This window comes from Pyricularia oryzae, chromosome 1 (genome assembly GCF_000002495.2).
Source record: "Pyricularia oryzae 70-15 chromosome 1, whole genome shotgun sequence".
NCBI classification, from domain to species: Eukaryota; Fungi; Ascomycota; class Sordariomycetes; order Magnaporthales; family Pyriculariaceae; genus Pyricularia; species Pyricularia oryzae.
The window spans coordinates 2,619,712-2,641,016 of NC_017844.1; the positions used below are offsets into that span (position 1 = coordinate 2,619,712).

The window sequence follows — 21,305 nt, forward strand, 5'->3', positions numbered from 1 at the left end:
GTGGTTATGGGGACAAGCTACTACTAACGGCGGGGGTGAGATCTAGTCTAACTGACAACCTGCAGACCAAGTTCAACAACTTGTTGTGTAGTAAGATTTTGATGGAAGCATGCCATTGATGAGTTTAATCGAGTGTTTTGCGCTCATTTTCCAAGCGCCCATGGGATCCATGACAAGCTATTCGGTTCAGATTCCTCTCAGTTTGCTGGGCTGGCTGGCTCCATGCTTTACTCCACAGAAAATCGTCGCATATTCCAGGCCTCTGTCGAAGGTGCTAGACCGCCTCTGTTACATGGAGCGGAGCGCCTGGCCTGCCCTAGGGACCCTGATGGCGCCTGCTTACTGCTGCCTGCGCGTTCTTCCACCTTCCCCGCCATTTGAATATTGCCGCTGAAATCTACATTGTGGGGAGCTATGGTCGCCGATTAGCGAATCAGACGCAAGGAATTGTTGCTATAGCGGCGGTGACGGCCAATCAGAGAATCACGTAGAAATTTAAGCCGTGGAATCTCGTAGAATCTTTTTTTTTTCTCAGGCGTGCACCGCACCGCCTTATATCTTTTGGCTATCCTGCGCCGGTCAAACCAGCCATGCCCTCAACTTGGTTCTTTTTTCCTCTGCATCTTCCACTACAGACAAAATTCTTTTCTTGCAAATTTTTGCAAAGCGAACTCTCACGAAGTTCTCGATTCTGATTTTCATTTTAGATACCCCATTTTGTGAACAGTTCAGGTAAGCAAGCCTCCCTTCCGCCGCCCGCTCTCCCTATCCATCAACGACCCCTCCTCCTTCCCTCAGCCTCGCTTGCCCGATCTGGGGGCTTCCATCCGATTCCACAACTGCCAAATAAAACCACCAACACTCCTGCATTTAACTTTTCCGGTCCCAGCCATAAAGATCTTTTCTTTCCCCTACTTTTTACAACCAACATACCGTTCTTAAAAACCCCATCTCTGCGCTCGCAACCCCGTAACTTATAATTTGGAACTTGGAACGTTAACTCACCACCACCAGATTTTGACGACTGCCGACGCACATACACGCACACTCAAGATGGCTGAGACTTTCGAGTTCCAGGCTGAGATCTCTCAGCTGTTGTCGCTCATCATCAACACCGTCTACTCCAACAAGGAGATCTTCTTGAGGGAATTGGTATCAAACTGCTCAGATGCTCTCGACAAGATCCGGTACGAGGCCTTGTCGGACAGCAGCAAGCTGGACTCCGGCAAGGACCTGCGTATCGACATCATCCCCGACAAGGCAAACAAGACCCTCACCATCAAGGATACCGGTATCGGTATGACCAAAGCTGTGAGTAACCAACCAATTAACGCCCCACACCCACCTGCTCTGTAGGAGTACTTGTACTGACACAACTTTGCAGGACTTGGTCAACAACCTTGGTACCATTGCCCGCTCGGGCACCAAGCAGTTCATGGAGGCACTCACCGCTGGTGCCGACATCTCCATGATCGGTCAGTTCGGTGTGGGTTTCTACTCTGCCTACCTGGTGGCCGACAAGGTCACTGTCGTCTCAAAGCACAACGACGACGAGCAGTACATCTGGGAGTCGAGCGCTGGTGGTACCTTCAACATCGTTGCCGACACTGAGGGTGAGCCCCTTGGTCGCGGTACCAAGATGATCCTCCACCTCAAGGAGGAGCAGCTCGACTACCTCAACGAGAGCAAGATCAAGGAGGTCATCAAGAAGCACTCAGAGTTCATCTCATACCCCATCTACCTCCACGTCGAGAAGGAGGTTGAGAAGGAGGTTCCTGATGAGGAGGCCGAGACCAAGGAGGAGGAGGAGGGTGACGACAAGAAGCCCAAGATCGAGGAGGTCGATGACGAGGAGGAGGAGAAGAAGCCCAAGACCAAGAAGATCAAGGAGACCAAGGTCGAGGAGGAGGAGCTGAACAAGCAGAAGCCCATCTGGACCCGGAATCCCCAGGACATCACCCAGGAGGAGTACGCCGCCTTCTACAAGTCTCTCTCCAACGACTGGGAGGACCACTTGGCCGTCAAGCACTTCTCGGTCGAGGGTCAGCTCGAGTTCCGTGCTATCCTCTTCGTTCCCAAGCGTGCCCCCTTCGATCTCTTTGAGACGAAGAAGACCAAGAACAACATCAAGCTTTACGTCCGCCGTGTCTTCATCACCGACGACGCCACCGACCTGGTGCCTGAGTGGCTGAGCTTCGTCAAGGGTGTCGTCGACTCTGAGGACCTTCCTCTCAACCTGTCTCGTGAGACTCTCCAGCAGAACAAGATCATGAAGGTCATCAAGAAGAACATCGTCAAGAAGTCTCTTGAGCTCTTCCAGGAGATTGCCGAGGACAAGGAGCAGTTCGACAAGTTCTACAGCGCCTTCAGCAAGAACCTCAAGCTTGGTATCCACGAGGATTCTGCCAACCGCCAGATCCTTGCCAAGCTCCTCCGCTTCAACTCTACTAAGTCTGGCGACGAGCTCACCTCGCTGTCCGACTACATCACCCGCATGCCCGAGGTCCAGAAGAACATCTACTACATCACTGGCGAGTCCCTCAAGGCTGTTCAGAAGTCTCCCTTCCTTGACTCGCTCAAGGAGAAGAATTTTGAGGTTCTGTTCCTCGTTGACCCTATTGACGAGTACGCCATGACTCAGCTCAAGGAGTTCGAGGGCAAGAAGTTGGTCGACATCACCAAGGACTTCGAGCTCGAGGAGACCGAGGAGGAGAAGGCCATCCGCGAGAAGGAGGAGAAGGAGTACGAGGACCTTGCCAAGGCCCTCAAGAACGTCCTCGGCGACAAGGTCGAGAAGGTCGTTGTCTCCCACAAGCTCGTTGGCGCTCCTTGCGCCATCCGTACTGGCCAATTCGGCTGGTCAGCCAACATGGAGCGTATCATGAAGGCTCAGGCCCTCCGTGACACATCCATGTCCAGCTACATGTCCTCCAAGAAGACCTTCGAGATCTCGCCCAAGAGCTCGATCATCAAGTCGCTCAAGTCCAAGGTTGAGAACGACGGCGAGAACGACAAGACAGTCAAGTCGATCGTTCAGCTCCTGTTCGAGACCTCTCTGCTCGTCTCTGGCTTCACCATTGAGGAGCCTGCCGGCTTCGCCGAGCGCATCCACAAGCTGGTGTCTCTTGGTCTGAACATTGACGAGGAGCCCGAGGCTTCTGCTGATGCCCCGGCCGCTGACGCCTCGGCACCTTCTGCCGAGACTGGCGACAGCGCCATGGAGGAGGTCGATTAAACGGTTTCGCTCACGTAATAGATGAATGATAGCTTGGGCGCCTTGGCATGACTTTACGGGGATTTTCTTTTCACGGATTTCTGAACAAAAAAAGCTTTCATATGGAGTTTCGGAATTAGGATTCTGGTCTGGCAACGCAATGACGACTTTTTATTTTATTTCATGATTGAGCATACATGTCTTTTCTTTTTTACCCCCTTGGCGAGTATGCCCGGCTATCAATCACGATACAATACTTAGAGAGATTCACTGAGTGTAATATATCGTTTAATTCCTGACACAGACTGTTATGGGACACTTGCTTCGTCGATTTGGTGTGCTATTTGTGAAATGAATGGTGATGACCTGGATCATACGCCAGCTCTAAATTACCTTAGAAGTTAACCGGTTCTAGAACTAGAAGCTCTTCTCCTTTCTTGCCCAGCCACGCAAAATTCTCCCGCAAGGAAAGATGTTTCTTCCTCGAACACAAACCCCTATCGTCACAGGGTGGTGCACTCGTCCATGATTTCGTTCCGGATATAAAAGGATTTTGGGTTGTTAACGACAACTTTTAGTATAGTAGCATCTTGGCCATGCACCAATTTTGTACATATGCTGACGGAGCCCAGACCCCCTGAAACAACATCAAGAATCGCCTGGGAGAAGAGTATTTAATATTGAGTAAAGCAAGAGCGAAACGCTCGAGGCCTGAATGAAGCATGCTTATTGATGAGGTAAGTAAGCTCTTTAAATGTGATGCATGAGCGCCGCAGCTGGGGGCGCTTTTGTAAGACTGCCAAATCATTTGTGAGTATCCTCAATGGGGATCTCCGGGCTGGCACAGAGAGTGGAAATGTGGCCAACATGCCTTCATCTCCGCCGGTACCTTAAAGCTTCTGAGGTTATTGCAGCATAAAAAAAGGGGGGGCTCCTCATAACGATCATAAACCCATCACGTCATCATCCTGAGCAACCTCACCGTCTTCCACTTCTAAAAACTTGACGCCACCCTCGACCTGTATCCCGCCCTTGACCCACTCCGACTGAGCAACCTTTTCGACTGTCCATCTGCTTCGTGCACGTTTCAATAAGCCCTCGGTGATCTGCATAGCCCCGAAAAGACCTTTACTCTTGAACAATTCCTCATCGCCGTCGTGGTCGCCATCTTCTCCCGCAAACGTAACCCAGCGCCACTCGATGCGCGCGATTCGATGTGAAGTCCGAGACCTCATGCGGTGGGCACTGTCGGCTCCTGTAACGGTGCCAGGCAGCGGGTCAAAGGGGAGACGTGATTCGAGGAGAGCATACAAGAGCACTCCAAGTGACCAGGCATCAATGGCCCGGCCGTCATAAGGTTGGCCCATGATTACCTCGGGTGCGGCATAGTCGTCAGACCCACATCGCGTCTCGAGCTTCTCGTCATCAGCAACACGGCGAGCCAGACCCAAATCTGTCAGTGTAGAAACCGGGTAGGGGTATGTAGCCCAATCTATAGAAGGGTCCGCCAACTCTGAGGGTGTGAGGTTGACCAGAACGTCTGCAATAATCGGGTCAGCGTGGCTTCTTACTGCATCATTGTTGACTAGTGTAGACTAAAGCAACTTACTCTCCAGCTTGATGTCCCGATGGACAATGCGCCTCTCATGCAAGTAACTGACGGCAGATATGAGCTCCGCAAATATGCGCCGTATCAGGGGCGGGTTCAGCACGCTGCGATGAGCGCTCGCCACGTCGAACAAATCTCCTCCCGTGCAAAAGCTGAGTACGAGTATGGCGCGGGTCGGCTCGATATTCCACGCACGAAGGTGCACCAGGTTGGGGTGATGTATCGATTTCATGATCTCAAGCTCCCGCTTCAGACTCATCTCAATACGGTCTTCTGAAGCTCCACCCTTGGGTCCCGATTCGCACACCTTTATGGCGACAAGTGTCTTGCGGTCATACTGGCCACTGGTCCGCGGGGAGGCGTCATTCGACTCCTCGCTAGTAGATTCATCGTGGGGCCGCGCACTCGTTGCTAGCATGACCCGACTAAAGGTACCTTGCCCAAGTTCCTTGATCGCCCGCCAACGTCGCAGCTTGCCATCAGTACGATTGCGTGCTTCAAAGTACTCGTACCGAGGCTTTTGATCCGAGCTTTCCTCTCCGGCAGTGGTCTTAGCAGCAACACCGCCCACCAAAGTCTCCCCTGCGCTCAGAGAAGATTCGCTAGGCGGCGGGGTAGGGGGCTTCTCCGCTGGTGTTATCCCACGGGCAGCAGAAAGATGTGGCTCACGACGCATGCGCTGCTGCGCCTCCGTACTTTTTTCAGTCTTGTCCCGAGATCCCGACACCGTCGACATCCGTTTTGGAATTAACATTGGGTCCGGCTTATACTCGCTCACACTTCTGTTTCGAGTATGCGGCAGAGTCCTCTCTGGCTGGTTGTTCGTGCTGGTGCTAGAGCTTGCCTCCAGCCCCAAGCCCATGTAAGCCTTCCTCTGCGGCTGAGATGTCATGGCCGCTGCTATCGACTCGCCGTTGGAAGAAACAAGAACCGACTCTACGCCAGGCGTTGCGGCAGGAGTGTCTCGGGAGGGCGGGCGCGCCAACCTCCTCCAGGGGCCTGGCGAGTCACCAGATAGAAGGGGTGATGGAAGTGGGGTGACGTCGCCCATAGCAGATATGATCGGACTGGGGTATGTCGAGCTGGCGGCCGAAGCAGTGCCAAAACCTGGGCCCAAGCTGTTCTTGAAGCTCGGGGTGCGTGCAATGGGTCGCAGGGACGAGGCAGACGTTTTGTGGTGCAGACCAAACGCGGGGGACTTGGCTGGCGTGATGGGGGAGAGGTTGTTGTTGCTGTCCCTGCGGTGTGCGGGACGACCCTCAGGAGCCTCCTGGGGACTTGTGGTTTTCGAACTGGAGGCAAGGGGGCTTCGCTGGTATCGGGAGGCGTCGTCAGAGTGACGGTGCGGGCTGGGGGTTTCCGAAGGTGAAGGGGCGATTGTTCTCGTTCGAAACTCGACGTGACTGTGGTGGCTCCCGAGGCGGGCGGATTTGGTTGGAGTGTCGACAGGGCTCATCGAGTTGACGGCGCATGTGGTGTCTAAGGTAGGAAAAGAGAAATTGATGTTTGCGTTTGAGGCGGCATTTTGCTTATTCAACAGACCGGCGGCGGCAGCTTGTAACAGCCGGTGGTCTGCGTGGGGTCCCGCCTGGCCATCTTGCTGGCATGGGTTGACTGGGTTCGACGGTGGGTTGCTCGTAGGGATGGGCTCTTTCGGGATCCCGTCCGTCATGATTGTATGGGAGGGGGACCTTTGAAGCTTCCGCAGACGGTCGAAAGATGAGATGAGTGGAACCTACGGCCTGAGTCGTGACCTTGACCCGTTACTCTGGCTGTATGTGATCGCAAAAAGTGTAAGTTGACCAGATGGACAAGGATATAAACTAAGATAGGTACTCTGGCCAAGAAATTTGGTGCGCCGCGGTATAGCTTCAAGAGTACAGTTGGGCCGGTGGCGACAGGTCCCGGAGAGTTGGAGACGTAAGATGGACGAGTCGTTCGCTCAGGTATGTAAGATACCTAGGTAGTCGGCTGACGGTTCCGGAGTTTGGACTTGGGGGTTTGGGGGCGGCGCAAATTTGGGGGTCAAGGAGGGTTTGTTGGTCTGTTTAAACTGTCAATTGACTGACTGCCTGATTTCTCTCAAAGCGAAAAGATGAATGCGGTCGGTAATAGGGAGGAAGGGGGTAGGGATGGGGGAGGGGCAGAGCGGATGCCAGCGATTCGAATCGGAAGTCAGCCTGCAAGGTTGTGGGTAGGTGGTGCTGTGCTGAGAAAGCTTGGTTGGTTGATTGTTTTCTTCAGGCCTTGCAGATCGCTAAGACACCATTCCAGTTTCCAAGAAACGCCTGCCTGGCCCTCGAGCGTCGTACAAGAGGATCCAAGGCTTTGAGTTGTGATCGGTCCATGCAGGTTACGTACAATGTTTTTAAAAATATTGAGTAGTATTAGACTTTTGATATGATGTGACGATGAAAGGAAAGGACGAATTTTTGGTATCGGATGCAGTAGCGACTTTGATTGACGAAAATCAATCGCCCGATGTAAACGACCGGCCGATGCGGGATCTAGTGGTAAGAAGTGGGTGTAGCTAATAAGAATGAATGAGGTAAGGTACTGTAGGTACGGTAAAGTCCGGAGTGCGGCAGGTGGCTAAAAGGGATGCTGCGGCGCGCATTGCATACGGAGTATCCAAAACCCACAAGGGATCAAAGAAATGCATTTGCGGAAATGCACATCCTCAGAGTAAGAGTGAGTGAGTGGGAGACGTACGTAGTCTACCTCACTTCATTTACTTTTTTAGACTTTTTGATTCTTCGACTTGTACTTGGCTGGGCTTGGTTTCTGGTCTTCTTTTGTTTCTGCACTGATAGCCGCCACCCCGCCACTGCGCAAAGCAGTTTGGGGGGGTTTTTACCCCCTTCAAATGTTTATTATTATAATCTTTTCGTCCCTCTCCCGTTAGCTTTCCAAACCTTTGTTAGCCCTGACCACCAACCAGTATGTACCTCTATTTGGTCTTTGATGCGCGCGTGCGGTGGCACTTTTTGGCCGATGTCAGAAAAAGTCAGTCACGTCGTCTTGAGAAAGGTTTGACGCTTGCGCCTGCAAAGTGCCGGTCTCTTAGTGCTGTACGAGAACGTAAGCCCAAAGTAGCGGCGATTTGGCGCGCAATACTAAGCTCAGGTTGGGTAGGGGGCCAGGTGTGGCAGGGAACGGGGAGGTGGGGTCTTGCGTGAGTAATAAAGCCCCAACACCCTTTTATTAGGTGCACCGTAACGCTACAATGTAACGTACCTGTAATTAGGGTTGGTTACCGCAGGTGGTCGAAATGGTCGACTCCATTGGCTGTTGGATTAATATAGAGCAAGGACCAAGAGAGATTGGCGACGGATTTACTACACCAAGTATCGCAGTACCTTACCTTAGTGTAAACAGACAAACACTCTAGGGGGAAGGAGAAAAAAAAAGATCCAAGACATCACGTCAGAAGCACTTAGGTTTTGGGCCTGGTTAACAATCCGGGCTCCCTGACCAGGTTCTAGCTTCCAACTGAGGTCAGCTGAGGCAAGGATTAAACGAATAGACAAGGGCGCGCGCCTTTCAATTACATCAATGGGAGAGAGGGAAAAAAAAATGTACAGCAGTAATTTGCGTTGGGTGGGGTTTAAATCTCCATCCTTTTTGCTCACTCAAAAAGAAAAACAAGAGGGCAGATGACCGATTTCGGTTGCGCATCGTCAAACTAATTTGCCTTGACATTTCCGCTTTCACATTTATTTTATTTGAGCCCCCTGGTGTCGTCAGGATAGTGTTTCTCTGCTGCTGGCACTTGCCTGGTACGACAGGTAGGGAGTAAGATTTTTCTTCTTTTCTTTTCAATAAAAAAAAAAAAAGAGAGAGAGAAAGAGACTTGTACTTGGAGACACAGACCCGATGGCGCCCTTTGACGGAACCGAGAGAGCCGCCAGAATCGCTTCCACTTCTACAACTCTCCAGGCTAGTCTGAGAAACTAGACACCAGACATTGCATGAAATCGAAAAGCGCGCGCATTAGCCTCGAAAATCCAAGTCGAGAGGGAAAAGAAGAGAAAAAAAAAGTTCTTTGCGATGCGGCTCTTTTTTGCTCCCCAACTTAAAAATCTGTCAGAATGATACGGCAAAATCCTCAGTCCTGCTTTTTTTTGGTCTAGTCTAAAACCTTATTAGCAAAACCTAGTTCTTGCTAAATCCTAGTTTTTTGAGCGTTACCCGTTCTTTAGACATAAGGGGAAGAAAATCTCATATCGCCACGGGTGCACAAGGCTCGGTTGGATATCCCATCCATTATTTTCCTTTACTTTCCATGCCATTCCGCCGTCGTACCTTGTACACGCTGTCATGCGCTACACCCAAGATAGATATTTACTTGGATATGAGACGTGAATCAGGCATTCACCTTCACACCTCCTAAATCTCCTGCACAACAACAAGTCAGTTCCGCACGCCTATGTTAAGTTTGTATATTTGGGTATCATGATTGAATTTCTTAAACAGGTCTTGGTCAGGTAGGTCAGGCAATCTCTGAAAACCACAAAACCTCACGGCCCGCGCCGAAGATTCTGGTCATCATTGCGCAGATGCCAACCCGACTGCTTCATCACTGCTCGAGATGGATTTCTTCCTTGGCCCCATGGTCAGCACATCGGGTGCCTCCTTCACCCGTCCGTTTTTCCACGGCATCTTGCCGACCCGGTAGTCATTCTCCTCGGCAAAGTCGAGCACGATGCTCCGCTTCACGATCGACGCCACCATTGTGTCGGTCATCACGGCGTCACCCCCAATCTTGGGGGACAGCCAGTCGACGAACCTCCACCCCTTGTTGGACCACGACGACGTCCGCGTGTAGCCGGCTGAAAAGTCCTTGACAAACTTGGCCATGGGCTGCCGGGCCTTTTGGTACGGCGCCAGGACCTTGTTCGTCAGCTGCTCCCCGGTCGGCCGGCTCGTCGTCAGGAGCAGCTTCCGGAGCCGGTTCGTCACCTCCACCATGCCCTGCACGCCCGTGGCCAGGCTGAAGGCGGCGTTGGGCGTCATTTTGGCCGCCGCGTCCGAGACCAGCACCAGCCGGCCGCGGTGCCACTCGTCGGCAAAGCCCTCTTCAAAGTCGAGCCGCGTCGCCCTGGTCCGCGCGGCCCAGACGTCGCGGAACCGCAATGCACCGCCGGCCACCACGGGCCACTCTGCCACCTCGGCCGCTAGCCCCGCCAGGTCCTCCTCGCGTGATGACGTCCTGTCTCCGCGAGGCCGGTGGCTTATAGGGTCCTTTTTGGGCAGCCGCTTGAACACGAAGAAGTATGCGTCGTCGTCCCCGGCCATGCAGAGTATCGCAAGGCCCCAGTCGTGCATCTCGTGGACCGTCTGCGGGGCCATCCCCTCGGGTCGGGGGCAGTGGCCGGCCATGCCTGTGAAGACGGCACTCATGACATCGTCGTCCTCCTCCTTTGCGGTTTTCGCCTTCTTGTCCTGCCGTGGAACGGGCAACCCGCCCTCTGGGAACGTTGCCTGGTCGCGCATCGCCCTGCGGACGCCGCTGCGAACGCCATCGCATCCGATGATGAGAGAGCCTCGGATGACCGTGCCGTCGGTGCAGGTTATGCGGGCCTCGGAAGGGGTTGACACTATCGATGAGACGCACTTACCATACTGTACGCGGGTCTCATGATCTGGGAGGCGGCGGGCGAGGAAGTCTACGAGAACCTGACGATCAAAGAGCATCCAGGGGTAGCCGTGGCTGTAATGTCGATAAAACGCGGGTTAGCAGGCTACCAATGCAGGCGTGAGAAGAGGGGTGGCTCAAAAGGTAAAGGCGTAGGAGAATAGGGCAGGGGCCTGCTCGGCAACTGTCCATTTGACCTAGTGATCGGTTAGACAGAGCCCAGGACTGGCCCCTCCTATACCTGTGACGCATCTGCTGCTTCCAATAAGACCAACAAGAGAGTGTGCCTGGCACCAAAACCTTCCAGGTATTACTTGAACCCGATCCAGATGTTTCCCATGGAAAAAAAATCTTACAATGTCATTTCTTAAACGCCAGAAGAGACTTACTTGGTACCCAGTCTTTCAATCATATTGGACGTGCCAACAACAGTCCCATCCTTGGTAAAGTTGATCTTGCCCACGAGCGGCAGGTAAAGCTTCTCGGCCTCCTCCAGAAGCCCGAGCTGGTCGAGCACGCGCGCCGCCTGCGGCCACAGCGCAAGGGCGGTCCCCGGCTGCACCAGGCCGCCGTCGTCCCGACGCTCCAGCAGCGTCCAGTCGATGCCGGCGCGGGACAGCATGTGTGCCATCATGAGCCCGCCCGGTCCTCCACCCACGATGATGACCTGAAAGGACTGAAGGCTTCCTTGGTCGGTGGTCGCACGAGAGAGGTCCTCGGCCATCTTGGTTGCCGATACGGCCGGAAGTTGACCATCTGCGTCCATGGTCTGGAGCTTTTCTTGGTGCTGCAAGTCAGCCGCCACCGGAGATGGCTTTGGTTCCTGCTGAGACATGGGTCTTGGGTGATGTCCGGACAGCTGTGCTGAGAAATATTTCCACTTGAATGGTAGGATCGCAAGCCATGTAAAGTTGAGCGGAATCTGAGGGTTGGAAAAGAGATGGTGCGAGGTCGGTGTAGTGGAAAGCGAGAGACATTAAGGAAGAAAGAGGTAGAGAACAAAAATATGTCCAATGAAACAAAAATAGGAGAGAAACCCTGCCTCACGTCCGCAAGGGATGAAGGTGTTAGTTATGATTGCGGAAGTGAGTTGTCCACCAACATCAAGTGGTAAAGGTTTCTTGCCGACAAGCTGTGCCCTTTTTTCCCTTCTTTATCTAACTTACTTATCAGTCTAGGATGTGATAATTTTGCCCACAAAATCTGGGCAACGTACCTGCCCCAGTGCCGTTCAGGCCTACCGGTAATTATTGGTCCTCCCTTTGGGGTTTACCCTTGGCGATTTCTTGGAGTCCGGATCCGGCCGTGAATACTACTTGATACTTTGCTGAACAGAAACTAGAACTAAGTCCAATTCATCAACCTGCATGATGATTCGAGATAATTGAGTGGCCTTTTGGTCGGAAAGTGGGCCGTTTTTTTTTTCTTCTTGTTGTTGTCTTTCTGCTCCCTTGCTATCTGTTGTGACCCTGTTTCGTTGGTCAAGGAAGGCAGTTACTTAATTGGGTTCCAAGGATATCAGGGGAATTCGAATAAACGAGAAAGAGAAGGATAGATCAACCAACAGTAGGGGCTGGGCTGCAGAACCTTACAACAGCTACCCGCATACTTGGCTCTCTGACGTGGGGTATCTGTTCATTTTGCTTGTTATTCGTAAATGTGCAGCGGGGAGGTGGACACACTTCACTTCCGGAATATTGCCTTACCTTGGTATGCAACATTGAACTGTTGGCTACCAGGTATGGTTGTATTCTCCCCGTCCAATCCAAAGCCGGGGATAGGCTATAAAGCTAACCTGGTAATCCAAACTACGCTACTGTCCCGGGGGTAGTAGGTAAGGCTTGGCAAGGCGGTAAGGCTACTGGACACATCGGGTAAACAAACGCACCTAGCTACCTTTTTTGGGGGGGAATATCATTCAATTCGATTCAAGCATCACGGATAGATAACACAGGTGTGTATACAAAACAGAACTGTATTAGATACTGAACTGTACTGAGTCAAACACCTCGGTCGGATGGTAAAGAATATGTGCAGGTCAGGTAGGGAGGATAGTTTAGGTAGGTAGGTACCTAGGTAGGTAATTCACAATTGTACCTCCCGACTAAAAACCTATCAACCACTAACAATAACCCAACAACACTCGGCTATTTCAATGCATGGTCCCTTTTCAGCCCACAAATAGAGAGACCATGCAAGCCAACAAAGCCCCGGGATATTGGGTCCCACCGAATGGACCGCAGGTTGCCGCTACATGCTTCCTTCGTTACAGCAAAGAAATGTCGTGTTTCTCTTCAAAATCACCCAATGGATGCATCCTCAATCTTGAAATCGTACTTCCCAAAATTGCCTGTGCTGCAAGCCTCCATCCTTAACCCCCTGGCTGCATGGGAAAATCGGGCAAAATCCAGGATAATCGTCTTTTATGACTTCTGTCAGCAGCGGGCCGCCTTTTCAATGGGGGAAGAAACTCAATCAAACATGACTGATTGGCGAAGGACCTTTGGAACCAAACCCAAAAAAGGCCTAGTTGGCGGTATAACGCTGGGGTTTTGATTTTATTGTTTTCGTTGCTCTATTTGAACTGCTGCTGTACCGAGTACGCATTGGTGGGTTCTTTACAGGTCCTGCTCCCGTACAAATACCTCCCCAAAGAGGCAAACCATGCGTAAATGTGGCATAAATTCCCACATAAGCACACTAGATATTACCGTACCGTATATGGACCTCGCGTCACGGCGTCACCACGACCCTTCCAAATGCGGGGAACCGTTCTTGGCTTATAAAGACCATGGCTTCAATCCACAAATGCCATTGTTTATCTTGAGCCAGTAATGAGCAACCGGAGCATTAGCAGCCCAATCGCTAACTAGCTCATCGGACGAGGCGATTCTGTTATTTGGTCTATCCATACCTACAAGCATTGCGGCAGTTTGACCATAGACCAATTATGTGGACAGAATGTCGCTTGAGCACAGACGGAACTGAGCCAAATATGTGCCCTTATGAAACCCAATCCACTGTGCCCTGTCCCGACCTTGACCATTGGGACATGCCATGAGTCAAGTGCCTGGCAGTTCTCGGTGAGTTGTTGGGAACGCGCTCGCTTATTACGCTCAGCAGGTATCGATGGGTGTCTCTGCCGCTTTCTCGGTAGAGGAACCACTGGGAGCCAACGCACGTCCCGTTTACTCTCTTCAAAGGACCCGGTCATCCCGCAGAGGGGAGAAAAAGAGGCCCGAATCGACTTGTACTCTGTGTTTGCCCATTCAGAGATACTTGACCTCCTATGCCGCCCGGCACTGATACTGGTGCTTCTTGTACAGCTATCAGCAGCACATGCGTGTATAGGTAGGTGTATCGCGCCGCCTAGGCGAAGAGGGAAGCTAGAAATCCCAGACTTTACGCAGTCATAACTTGTCTAGAGATTCCAACTTCACCACTGAATATGGCATTATTTCACGCTCCGCCTGGAAGGGTAGCCCCCGCGACAGACCGAGCTGTTGTGACTGCTGTAGCAGCCTCCTCAATCTACGGTCGCGCATTTCAGTGGCGTCATGATATCGCCCCGTGGATGTGTAGAGGCGCTCGAGGTTTGCCAGCATACGTTCACAGCAGCTCTCGTTCTGATAGCCTGTAGCGCCCTCGACCTGTGCGACGGCAGCAAGAAATGCCTGCTCTGCTCGAACCCAGTCTTTCTTGGCGACCAGTATATGACCGAGGGCTGCATGCTGCGAAGCAACGGCCCAAGGACCGAGGCATCCAAATTCAGCGAATGAGGTGTCAAACAGGATGTTCTCGGCGCGTGCATATTCGCCCCTCTCACAAGCGACAAGAGATGAGGTTATGCGCATCCGCAGGAGCAAGCCCTGCAACGGAGGTGTACCACTTGCGTGCGCTGGCATGAGTGCCAGTGTCTGACGAAGACTCAGCTCCTGGGCCTCCAAATTTCGACGGCGAGAGGGAGACGACACGGTGTCGAAGTGATCCCGGTAAGCTTCCAGCACGCCAAAGTTGGTCGCGGATGGGCAGCATCTATCGAACTCGGCAACAATGAGCATGAAGGCGCGGTCAAGAACTTCTTCGTCGGTCCCCACATCCATGTCGCGAAATTGCTGCCATATGATGTTCATAACGTGAGTTGGGCCCAGGATTCGCAACGTCTGCTCGCCAATGTATTCAACCAGGACGGCCCAGAGTTGGCGGTTTTGGAGCAGTTCGAGCTTGCGTGACAGCCGTAGCATACGACTGATGAGAAGTGGCGCCTCCTCTCGTACAATTTCTTGCAGAGACTCAAAGGCTGGATTTAATGTACCAAAGACCTTTACGTCTTGCTTCGTAGCCATGCCCGAGGCCACAACCTCGAGTCTGGTCCAGGTGTCAAGCAAAAGAGAATCGGCGGTGCCTCCCTTGCGACTCTGGATGCGTCCAAAGGCATCATAGAACCATGTACCAGCTGCGAATGAGCCCCCAATATATGACCTCACTGCGTGAAGGAGCCTCTCTGCATCTATGACTGGACCTGGGAGGCCGAGCGTGGGCCTTGGCGAGTTCGGCTCGGTTGTGACGCACTGCCATGAGCTGCTCACTGGTTCCGGCGAAGGTGTGCGTACGTGGACGACGACACCCGAACTTCGACGTCCCCTAGAAAGCCGACCGGTACCAGTGCTGCCAGCACTGCAGCGGGATTCTGGCGAGCCGCCTTCCGGCGACCCAGAGACCGACGATTTGAACGTAGTAGCGGTGTCGTCTGGCGGCAGATCGCCTTCCTTGAAACGATCTAGAACGATTTTGTTGCGTTGCAGGTAGCGTTTCATGCGACGCTGGTCGACCTTGTGGCCGCGGACAACAAACTCAGTCTCCTTGTTGTCACCCTCGCGCTCTTTTTGCGCTTGGAGCATGACAAGAACCTCCTTTGCCTTGAATTTTTTATCCAGACCCCAGTTCTTAATGCGAGTCTTGTACATCCTCGCCCTAGGCAGCGCGGGAATGTTAATAAATTAACCAGAAACGACATGATGATATGGAGCGGGATGGGAGAGGGGCTATTTTCGTACGTGGCAGAAAAATTATGCTCCCGCTCCATTATTTCCATAGTATCCTTCAAAGTCTTATTCTCCTCTCTGTACAACCTGGTGATTATAGGCCGGAGCTCAGCCCACCGATCCTGGGCAGGCCAAGGCTGAGGCGTGGCCAGTGCATTCAGCTGTGAGGTGCCATGTTCGGTCCTCTCATCAGCATGCATTGGCGCATGCGATGCACGTGCAGACGGCATCCCAGCCTTGGCCATGGCTGCGACGGTGGGCATCATCGTCATGTCTGCGAGTGAGTGATAAAATGCCGGCCGTCCGTGGTTCACTTGCATGGAGACGAATTGGGATCTTCAATCCTTTGCCACCAATAACACTAGCTGCAATGTATGTAATGATGCTGCTTTCATGTTTGATTGTATCTTGGCCGGATAATTGTGCAGCAAGAAAAAAAAAGGCCTGCAACCAAAGTAAGTATTAAAAAGGGCCGACCGATGGATGAACCAACGATTGGTGGGTTTGGTTTGGGTTGGGCGATGCCCCTTTACAATGAGTGACAAGGAGCGTGCAGAAGAAGGTTGCGGATGGAAAGAAAGAAGTAAAAGTCCGGGTTGTGACGAGGAGGCAAACTGAGACTAGATTGGGCCTAGGTAGAGGGCGGTGCGTCGGATCGGGGACAGGACAAGTCAGGTCAGGCCCGGTTAGGTCAGGTCAACCAGGTCAAGTACCGACGGCGTGGTTCTGTTGAGTTTGGAAAAAGGAGGGAACACAACCCCCCCTTTCATCCTAGCGCAGCCGGTGAACCAGACCAGCCGAGACTAGGCTAGGCTTGATGGCACACATATGTAGGTATCAATACACCTAGCACACCTTGCAAATGGGTGGCCGAGGGCCGATTTTGAGATTGATTGGACCTTCACCAAGAATGATTTCTAGGGTCTCAAGTCAAAGTGGGACTTGAATAGATTCGTTCCCCATGCACGAAACCGGGCGCACTTCCTCATACGGCCATCACGTGCGCTCAACCACTTAAACTCCACTTGCCAGCCGAATTATTCGAGTCCCTTCAATTTTGAATACCGTACATTGCTACATACGCCTGATAATTACCTGCCAGCTTTTATTGCAAGTAGGGATTCCCCGGTTGAGCTAGCTGCCCACATGCCTTGATAGCGTACTCACTTGTTACTTTTTTTCAGTTGAAGGGTGAACTGCTTGACTGGTGGCATGAGGGTAAATGCATTTCCCAAAAAGGCGACGGCTTAGCGTCGGCTATGCTATCGACACTAGTGCTTTCAGATCTGGCAGAAAAGGCGGGATCGGGCAGTCAGTCCTGTCCATCATCCGTTGGCGAGGTTAAGCTCAATTTAGAGGCCGCCCCGCTTGCTTTTAGTCTATTCTGACAGAGAGGGGTGTGGTGGCACCAAGGAGCTTGCAGACGGGAGTTACCACGCCCATTCCCAATTACCACTTGAGCTGACGCGCCACTTTTTTCCCACCCCGCCCAGAGCGCGTCGACTCGCGTGTTTTTTTGGGCAAAGCGCGTAGAGTAGTAAATTCGAGTACACCGACGCTAGATACCTAGGTAGGTATTCTGGGCAGACCACAATATCATCAATGTTTGATGAGTTAACTCTTTTCATGCATACCGGGATCACAAGAAATCAACATCAAGGCCTAACAGTACTTAATACCGTACCAATAGACTTCGACTCTCCACTACTCCATAAAAATCGCCATGCTCAGGCAGGACTTTAGTCGACCAGACGCCAAACGGCGCAATGTCACCGATCATCGAAAGAAGCAGTTCGCCGACCCGGCCTACAAGGCGACCGATTACCCTCACCGTATGAACTTTTACGCCATCCCCCCGACGGCCGACATTACGCTGGAGCAGTTTGAACAATGGGCCATCGACCGACTTCGCATCCTCGCCGAGCTCGAGGCCTGCAGCTTCCGCAACAAGACGTCGCAGGAGACGGCACTGCACATGAAGCCCCTGCTCGACAAGTACCTCCCGCTTGAGGCCAACAGCTCCGCCTCCACGCAGCTGCACGCACAGAGGCAGAAGGACCACTATGGACACTTTATCCTGCGGCTGGCTTTCTGCTCCACTGAGGACTTGAGGAGGAGGTTTGTCAGGGTCGAGACTATGCTCTTTCGGATGCGGCTGGCGGCAGACGACAGCCGAGAGCGCGCTGCTTTCATCGCTTCTCTAGACGGCCTGGAATGGGAGCCCGTTCCGGAGGATGAGAGGAGAAGTCTATCGGCAGAACTCGCCGCAGTTGCAGGATGGAAGAAGGAATCTGCCGGAGACGATGAGATGTGGTGCAAAGTTGACTGGGAAAGGGTACCGGACCTTGTGGAAGGCAGAAGGGTGCTGCTGAAGGCGGGCAAGGCTTACGTGCCTGCCAAGGAGCAGACAAGCATGGTAGTCACCGAGTTTACTTCGCGATTGGAAAAGGCACTCGAGGTACGGATCCACGAGCTATGAAGTCTGAAACACGTTTTTTTTTTTCCATTGTGACGAGGACTAACATTTCTCGCCCCTATATAGCTTACTGCTCGCGCCCTTCCCCGACTCGACGAAGACGACCGCCTGACTCCGATCCTCAACCACCTCTCCAAGAACTTCATCACTCCAGACGCATCATACGGCAGCGGCGGCGACGACCAGGCCGCACCGGGGTCTGAACTGACAGCAGCAAACGTGGACAAACTCTCCTCGGAGCATTTTCCGCTTTGCATGCAACACCTGCATCGCTCGCTGCGTCGTGACTCTCACCTCAAGCACTTTGGCCGTCTACAATACTCTCTTTTCCTGAAGGGTATCGGCCTTTCGCTCGAGGAGTGTTTGGTGTTCTGGCGCTCTTCCTTCAACAAGATTACCGATGATACCTTCAACAAGGAGTACAGGTACAACGTCAGGCACGTCTATGGCGATGTGGGCGGCGACGCCAACAGGAGAGGCCGCGGTTACAGTCCGTTCAGCTGTCAGAAGATCTTGACAGAACACCCGCCTGGTCCCGGTGAGGCGCATGGGTGCCCGTACCGCCACTTCAACTTGGAGAACCTGACGGCGCTGCTGCAGCAGGTCGGCATCAACGACCGTTCGGTTCTGAACGGGGTAAGAGAAGACAAAGAGAAGCAAAAGTTCCATCTGGCTTGCAACAGGTATGTTTTTTCTTCTTGTTTGTCTCATGCTTATGTGTTTAGTTCCTAGCAGTTGCTAATCTCTGTTCAAGGGTCTTTGAATATGTTCACAAGAACGAGATCAGACGCGCCAAGGACGAGGGCATCATGACCGTGGCACAGCTCGAAACCATCGTACATCCCAACGAGTACTTCAAACGCAGCTATCTTCTCAAGCATCTTGATAGTAGCAAGGATGGGGATGTGAAGATGGATGGCTGAAAACGTTAGATATCGGCAGAACTGTATTTGCGGCAAACACGAATTGGGTAGGTGACGACTTGGCTTGGTATCAGGCGTTTGGTGTTGGAGGCGTTCGTGCCGGGTAATCTTATGTTTAGAGGGAAATATGCGTCGCCATTTAGCGGGGTAGACAAGGAGTTCTGCTGTACTACTGTAAACCGAGGAGGCATACATGAACATGATACTATCCTAATGAATATATAGCGTTTGAAACCCTGCTGATCCAGCGTGCAGCCGAGGTCGTCGTATCGTGTGAGATCTCCAAAAATAACAAGAGAGAAACTCCAGTTTGCTATTAGGTAGTGTAATGGCTAGGAAATTTTGGCCGATGTTGCTTGAATAAACATACAGAGATTAGATGGGTAAGTTCTGTGAGCGTGGCACAGTTTTTGTAATCCTTTTTAGCCCAAAAATTCATATGCCGTTAGGGCAATTCCATGAGGTTTGTACTGTGCCAGGGTGCTGGAACTTACCCCTTCAACCTTCGTACTATAAAGGGAGTAAGTAGTATTCCGTAGGTGGGCATGCAACGTAGATTGGACGATACGCGGCATGTGCCCTATAAGGCTAGACCACGATACCGAGGGTCGCATGTTGGACTACCGATTGGCGCTTTCCACTGCACAGTGGATGAGATACGATAAACACAACGGCACGAGGGCACGAGGGCAATCATAGACACCCATATCGCGTGGGAAGGTCGCTTCTTGTGCTTTTGTCTAGCCGAAAAGAGTCTACCGCAAAAAAAGTATACCCATCTGATCTGATGCGGCCCCCTCCTGTCTACTGTGCCGGCATTTCGTAAACAAACTCGTCGAGTTCTTTGAACGTCTTCTCCAGGTCGTCGTTGACGAGGACCTTGTCAAACTTTTCCGTCTTGGACCAGGCGAGCTCCTCCTTGGCGCGGTTCAGGCGCTGGTTGACGCTGTCCTCGTTCTCGGTTCCGCGACCCCGCAGGCGCTTCTCGAGCTCCTCCTCCGACGGCGGGGAGATGAAAACGTAGCGGGCTGATATGCTGGACTTCTTGACCTGCTTGACACCCTCCATCTCAATGTCGAGCACCACAACCTTGCCCTTGGCCGTCTGCTCCTCGATGGTAGCCTTGCTGGTGCCGTAGTTGTTGCTGCCGAACTGGGCGCTGTTGAAGCAGAGATTCAAGGGAGTGTGGGTTAGCGAAAGCCATTTGTGAATGCGCCAGTACGTATGCATATCTGCATCATGGCTCTATCTCAAGTAAGCTTGAGTGGCACTTACTGCTCGACAAACTTGTCCTCGGCAATCAGGGCCTGGAATTGCTCCTTGGTGACGTAATGGTAGTGCACGCCGTCCTGCTCGCCGGGGCGCGGCGCGCGCGTCGTGTGCGACACGGAAAGGGTAAATGTTTCCGGGTGACGCTGGAAGAGCATCTGGATCAGGGTGCCCTTTCCGACGCCGCTGGGACCGCAGATGACCAAGGGGCGGCGGTCAGTGGGTTGTGTGGAGGACATTCTGGCGTTTGTAAAAGTCGGCGACGACGACGCGGTGCGGGTTATGTGTCTAGGCAGGTTGCAAAAGGGTGTGGTGTTACAGCCGTTGCGAAGGAGCGACGACGCGGGGCGGAACAAGCCCGGCAATCCCAGTTTCGACATGCCCCGCGTGCGGGATCTCTAAGGCAGGGACCGGTGCCCGCCTGCAGGACAGCGGAGGGGTGGTGCGAAGTGAGCTAGGGCGGTAGGTACCTTACTGCAGTAGGTAGGTAGGTAATAGCTAGCAAATGGTGATGGGGGACAGGACGGGACTGAGTAATTTGACGTCACGTGGGGCCTTGGTTTTCGTTCAAGTCGAGAAGGTTGACTTGGGGGAACTGGGTTGGCACAGTACTTACTTGGTCTTGGCTAGAGAGCATTACTATCACAAAGTCCGTACCACCTGACCCGGGACTTGACAGAGTATTCCTAGCATGTGCAATTGCTCTAGTAAGATAATGGCGACTTGATACTATTTGCGACTAATGTGCAACTGAGAACCGCCATAATCTCTTAGAGTTCGATTTTGTTCATGATAAAAAAAAAATTACACTTCACCATACCGCCGCTCGGTTTCGTGAATGGGCCTACGAGAATGGCAGTCGATTTACTTCGTATGTTCCAAGCCAGGGAGTACAGGACACGGCCTGCTGAATGCATGCAATCAATATCAAGTTCCTAACGGCTTACATTACCGACGCCGTGCTGTGCATAACCTACAAAGTAGGTGCTTCTAAACTAGACCGTATCCTCCACCGAATATGTGATGGGCTTTATATTCATTACAGCCAAGATAAATAGTCCCATTCCAAACCAGCCTTGGGATCGCGATCTCAGCTCGTAAATACTTCGGCATGCGGAGACGAGAAAAGTA

The 21,305-nt window shown here is 52.5% G+C and overlaps 7 protein-coding genes across 7 annotated transcripts; 3 read left to right on the forward strand and 4 right to left on the reverse strand.

The window, feature by feature from the left end:
* The first annotated feature begins 536 nt into the window (after positions 1–536).
* Positions 537–3,545, forward strand: MGG_06759 (heat shock protein 90). Its single transcript, XM_003709425.1, has 3 exons — positions 537–732; positions 1,015–1,311; positions 1,385–3,545. Exons 2-3 carry the CDS (start codon positions 1,054–1,056, stop codon positions 3,233–3,235), a joined length of 2,109 nt encoding a protein of 702 aa, XP_003709473.1. The 5' UTR covers positions 537–732; positions 1,015–1,053; the 3' UTR covers positions 3,236–3,545.
* MGG_06760 (CAMK protein kinase) lies at positions 3,493–7,100 on the reverse strand. The gene is made up of 2 exons (XM_003709426.1): positions 4,824–7,100; positions 3,493–4,754 (listed from the first exon to the last, which is right to left on the reverse strand). The coding sequence occupies exons 1-2, from the start codon at positions 6,493–6,495 to the stop codon at positions 4,159–4,161; spliced, it is 2,268 nt and encodes a 755-aa protein (XP_003709474.1). The 5' UTR covers positions 6,496–7,100; the 3' UTR covers positions 3,493–4,158.
* Positions 7,101–7,765: 665 nt separating this feature from the next.
* Positions 7,766–8,128, forward strand: MGG_16164 (uncharacterized protein; the record flags this gene model as incomplete). The annotated part of the gene is made up of 2 exons (XM_003709427.1): positions 7,766–7,998; positions 8,071–8,128. The coding sequence occupies 2 exons, from the start codon at positions 7,766–7,768 to the stop codon at positions 8,126–8,128; spliced, it is 291 nt and encodes a 96-aa protein (XP_003709475.1).
* Positions 8,129–8,907: 779 nt separating this feature from the next.
* On the reverse strand, positions 8,908–12,098 carry MGG_06761 (uncharacterized protein). The gene is made up of 2 exons (XM_003709428.1): positions 10,851–12,098; positions 8,908–10,536 (listed from the first exon to the last, which is right to left on the reverse strand). Exons 1-2 carry the CDS (start codon positions 11,294–11,296, stop codon positions 9,372–9,374), a joined length of 1,611 nt encoding a protein of 536 aa, XP_003709476.1. The 5' UTR covers positions 11,297–12,098; the 3' UTR covers positions 8,908–9,371.
* A 933-nt stretch (positions 12,099–13,031) lies between these two features.
* MGG_06762 (uncharacterized protein) lies at positions 13,032–16,422 on the reverse strand. Its single transcript, XM_003709429.1, has 2 exons — positions 15,519–16,422; positions 13,032–15,435 (listed from the first exon to the last, which is right to left on the reverse strand). Exons 1-2 carry the CDS (start codon positions 15,824–15,826, stop codon positions 13,872–13,874), a joined length of 1,872 nt encoding a protein of 623 aa, XP_003709477.1. The 5' UTR covers positions 15,827–16,422; the 3' UTR covers positions 13,032–13,871.
* A 637-nt stretch (positions 16,423–17,059) lies between these two features.
* MGG_06763 (DNA primase large subunit) lies at positions 17,060–19,153 on the forward strand. Its single transcript, XM_003709430.1, has 3 exons — positions 17,060–17,964; positions 18,049–18,665; positions 18,737–19,153. The coding sequence occupies exons 1-3, from the start codon at positions 17,230–17,232 to the stop codon at positions 18,903–18,905; spliced, it is 1,521 nt and encodes a 506-aa protein (XP_003709478.1). The 5' UTR covers positions 17,060–17,229; the 3' UTR covers positions 18,906–19,153.
* Positions 18,735–21,200, reverse strand: MGG_06764 (guanylate kinase). The gene is made up of 2 exons (XM_003709431.1): positions 20,181–21,200; positions 18,735–20,064 (listed from the first exon to the last, which is right to left on the reverse strand). The coding sequence occupies exons 1-2, from the start codon at positions 20,552–20,554 to the stop codon at positions 19,710–19,712; spliced, it is 729 nt and encodes a 242-aa protein (XP_003709479.1). The 5' UTR covers positions 20,555–21,200; the 3' UTR covers positions 18,735–19,709.
* Positions 21,201–21,305: the final 105 nt, after the last annotated feature.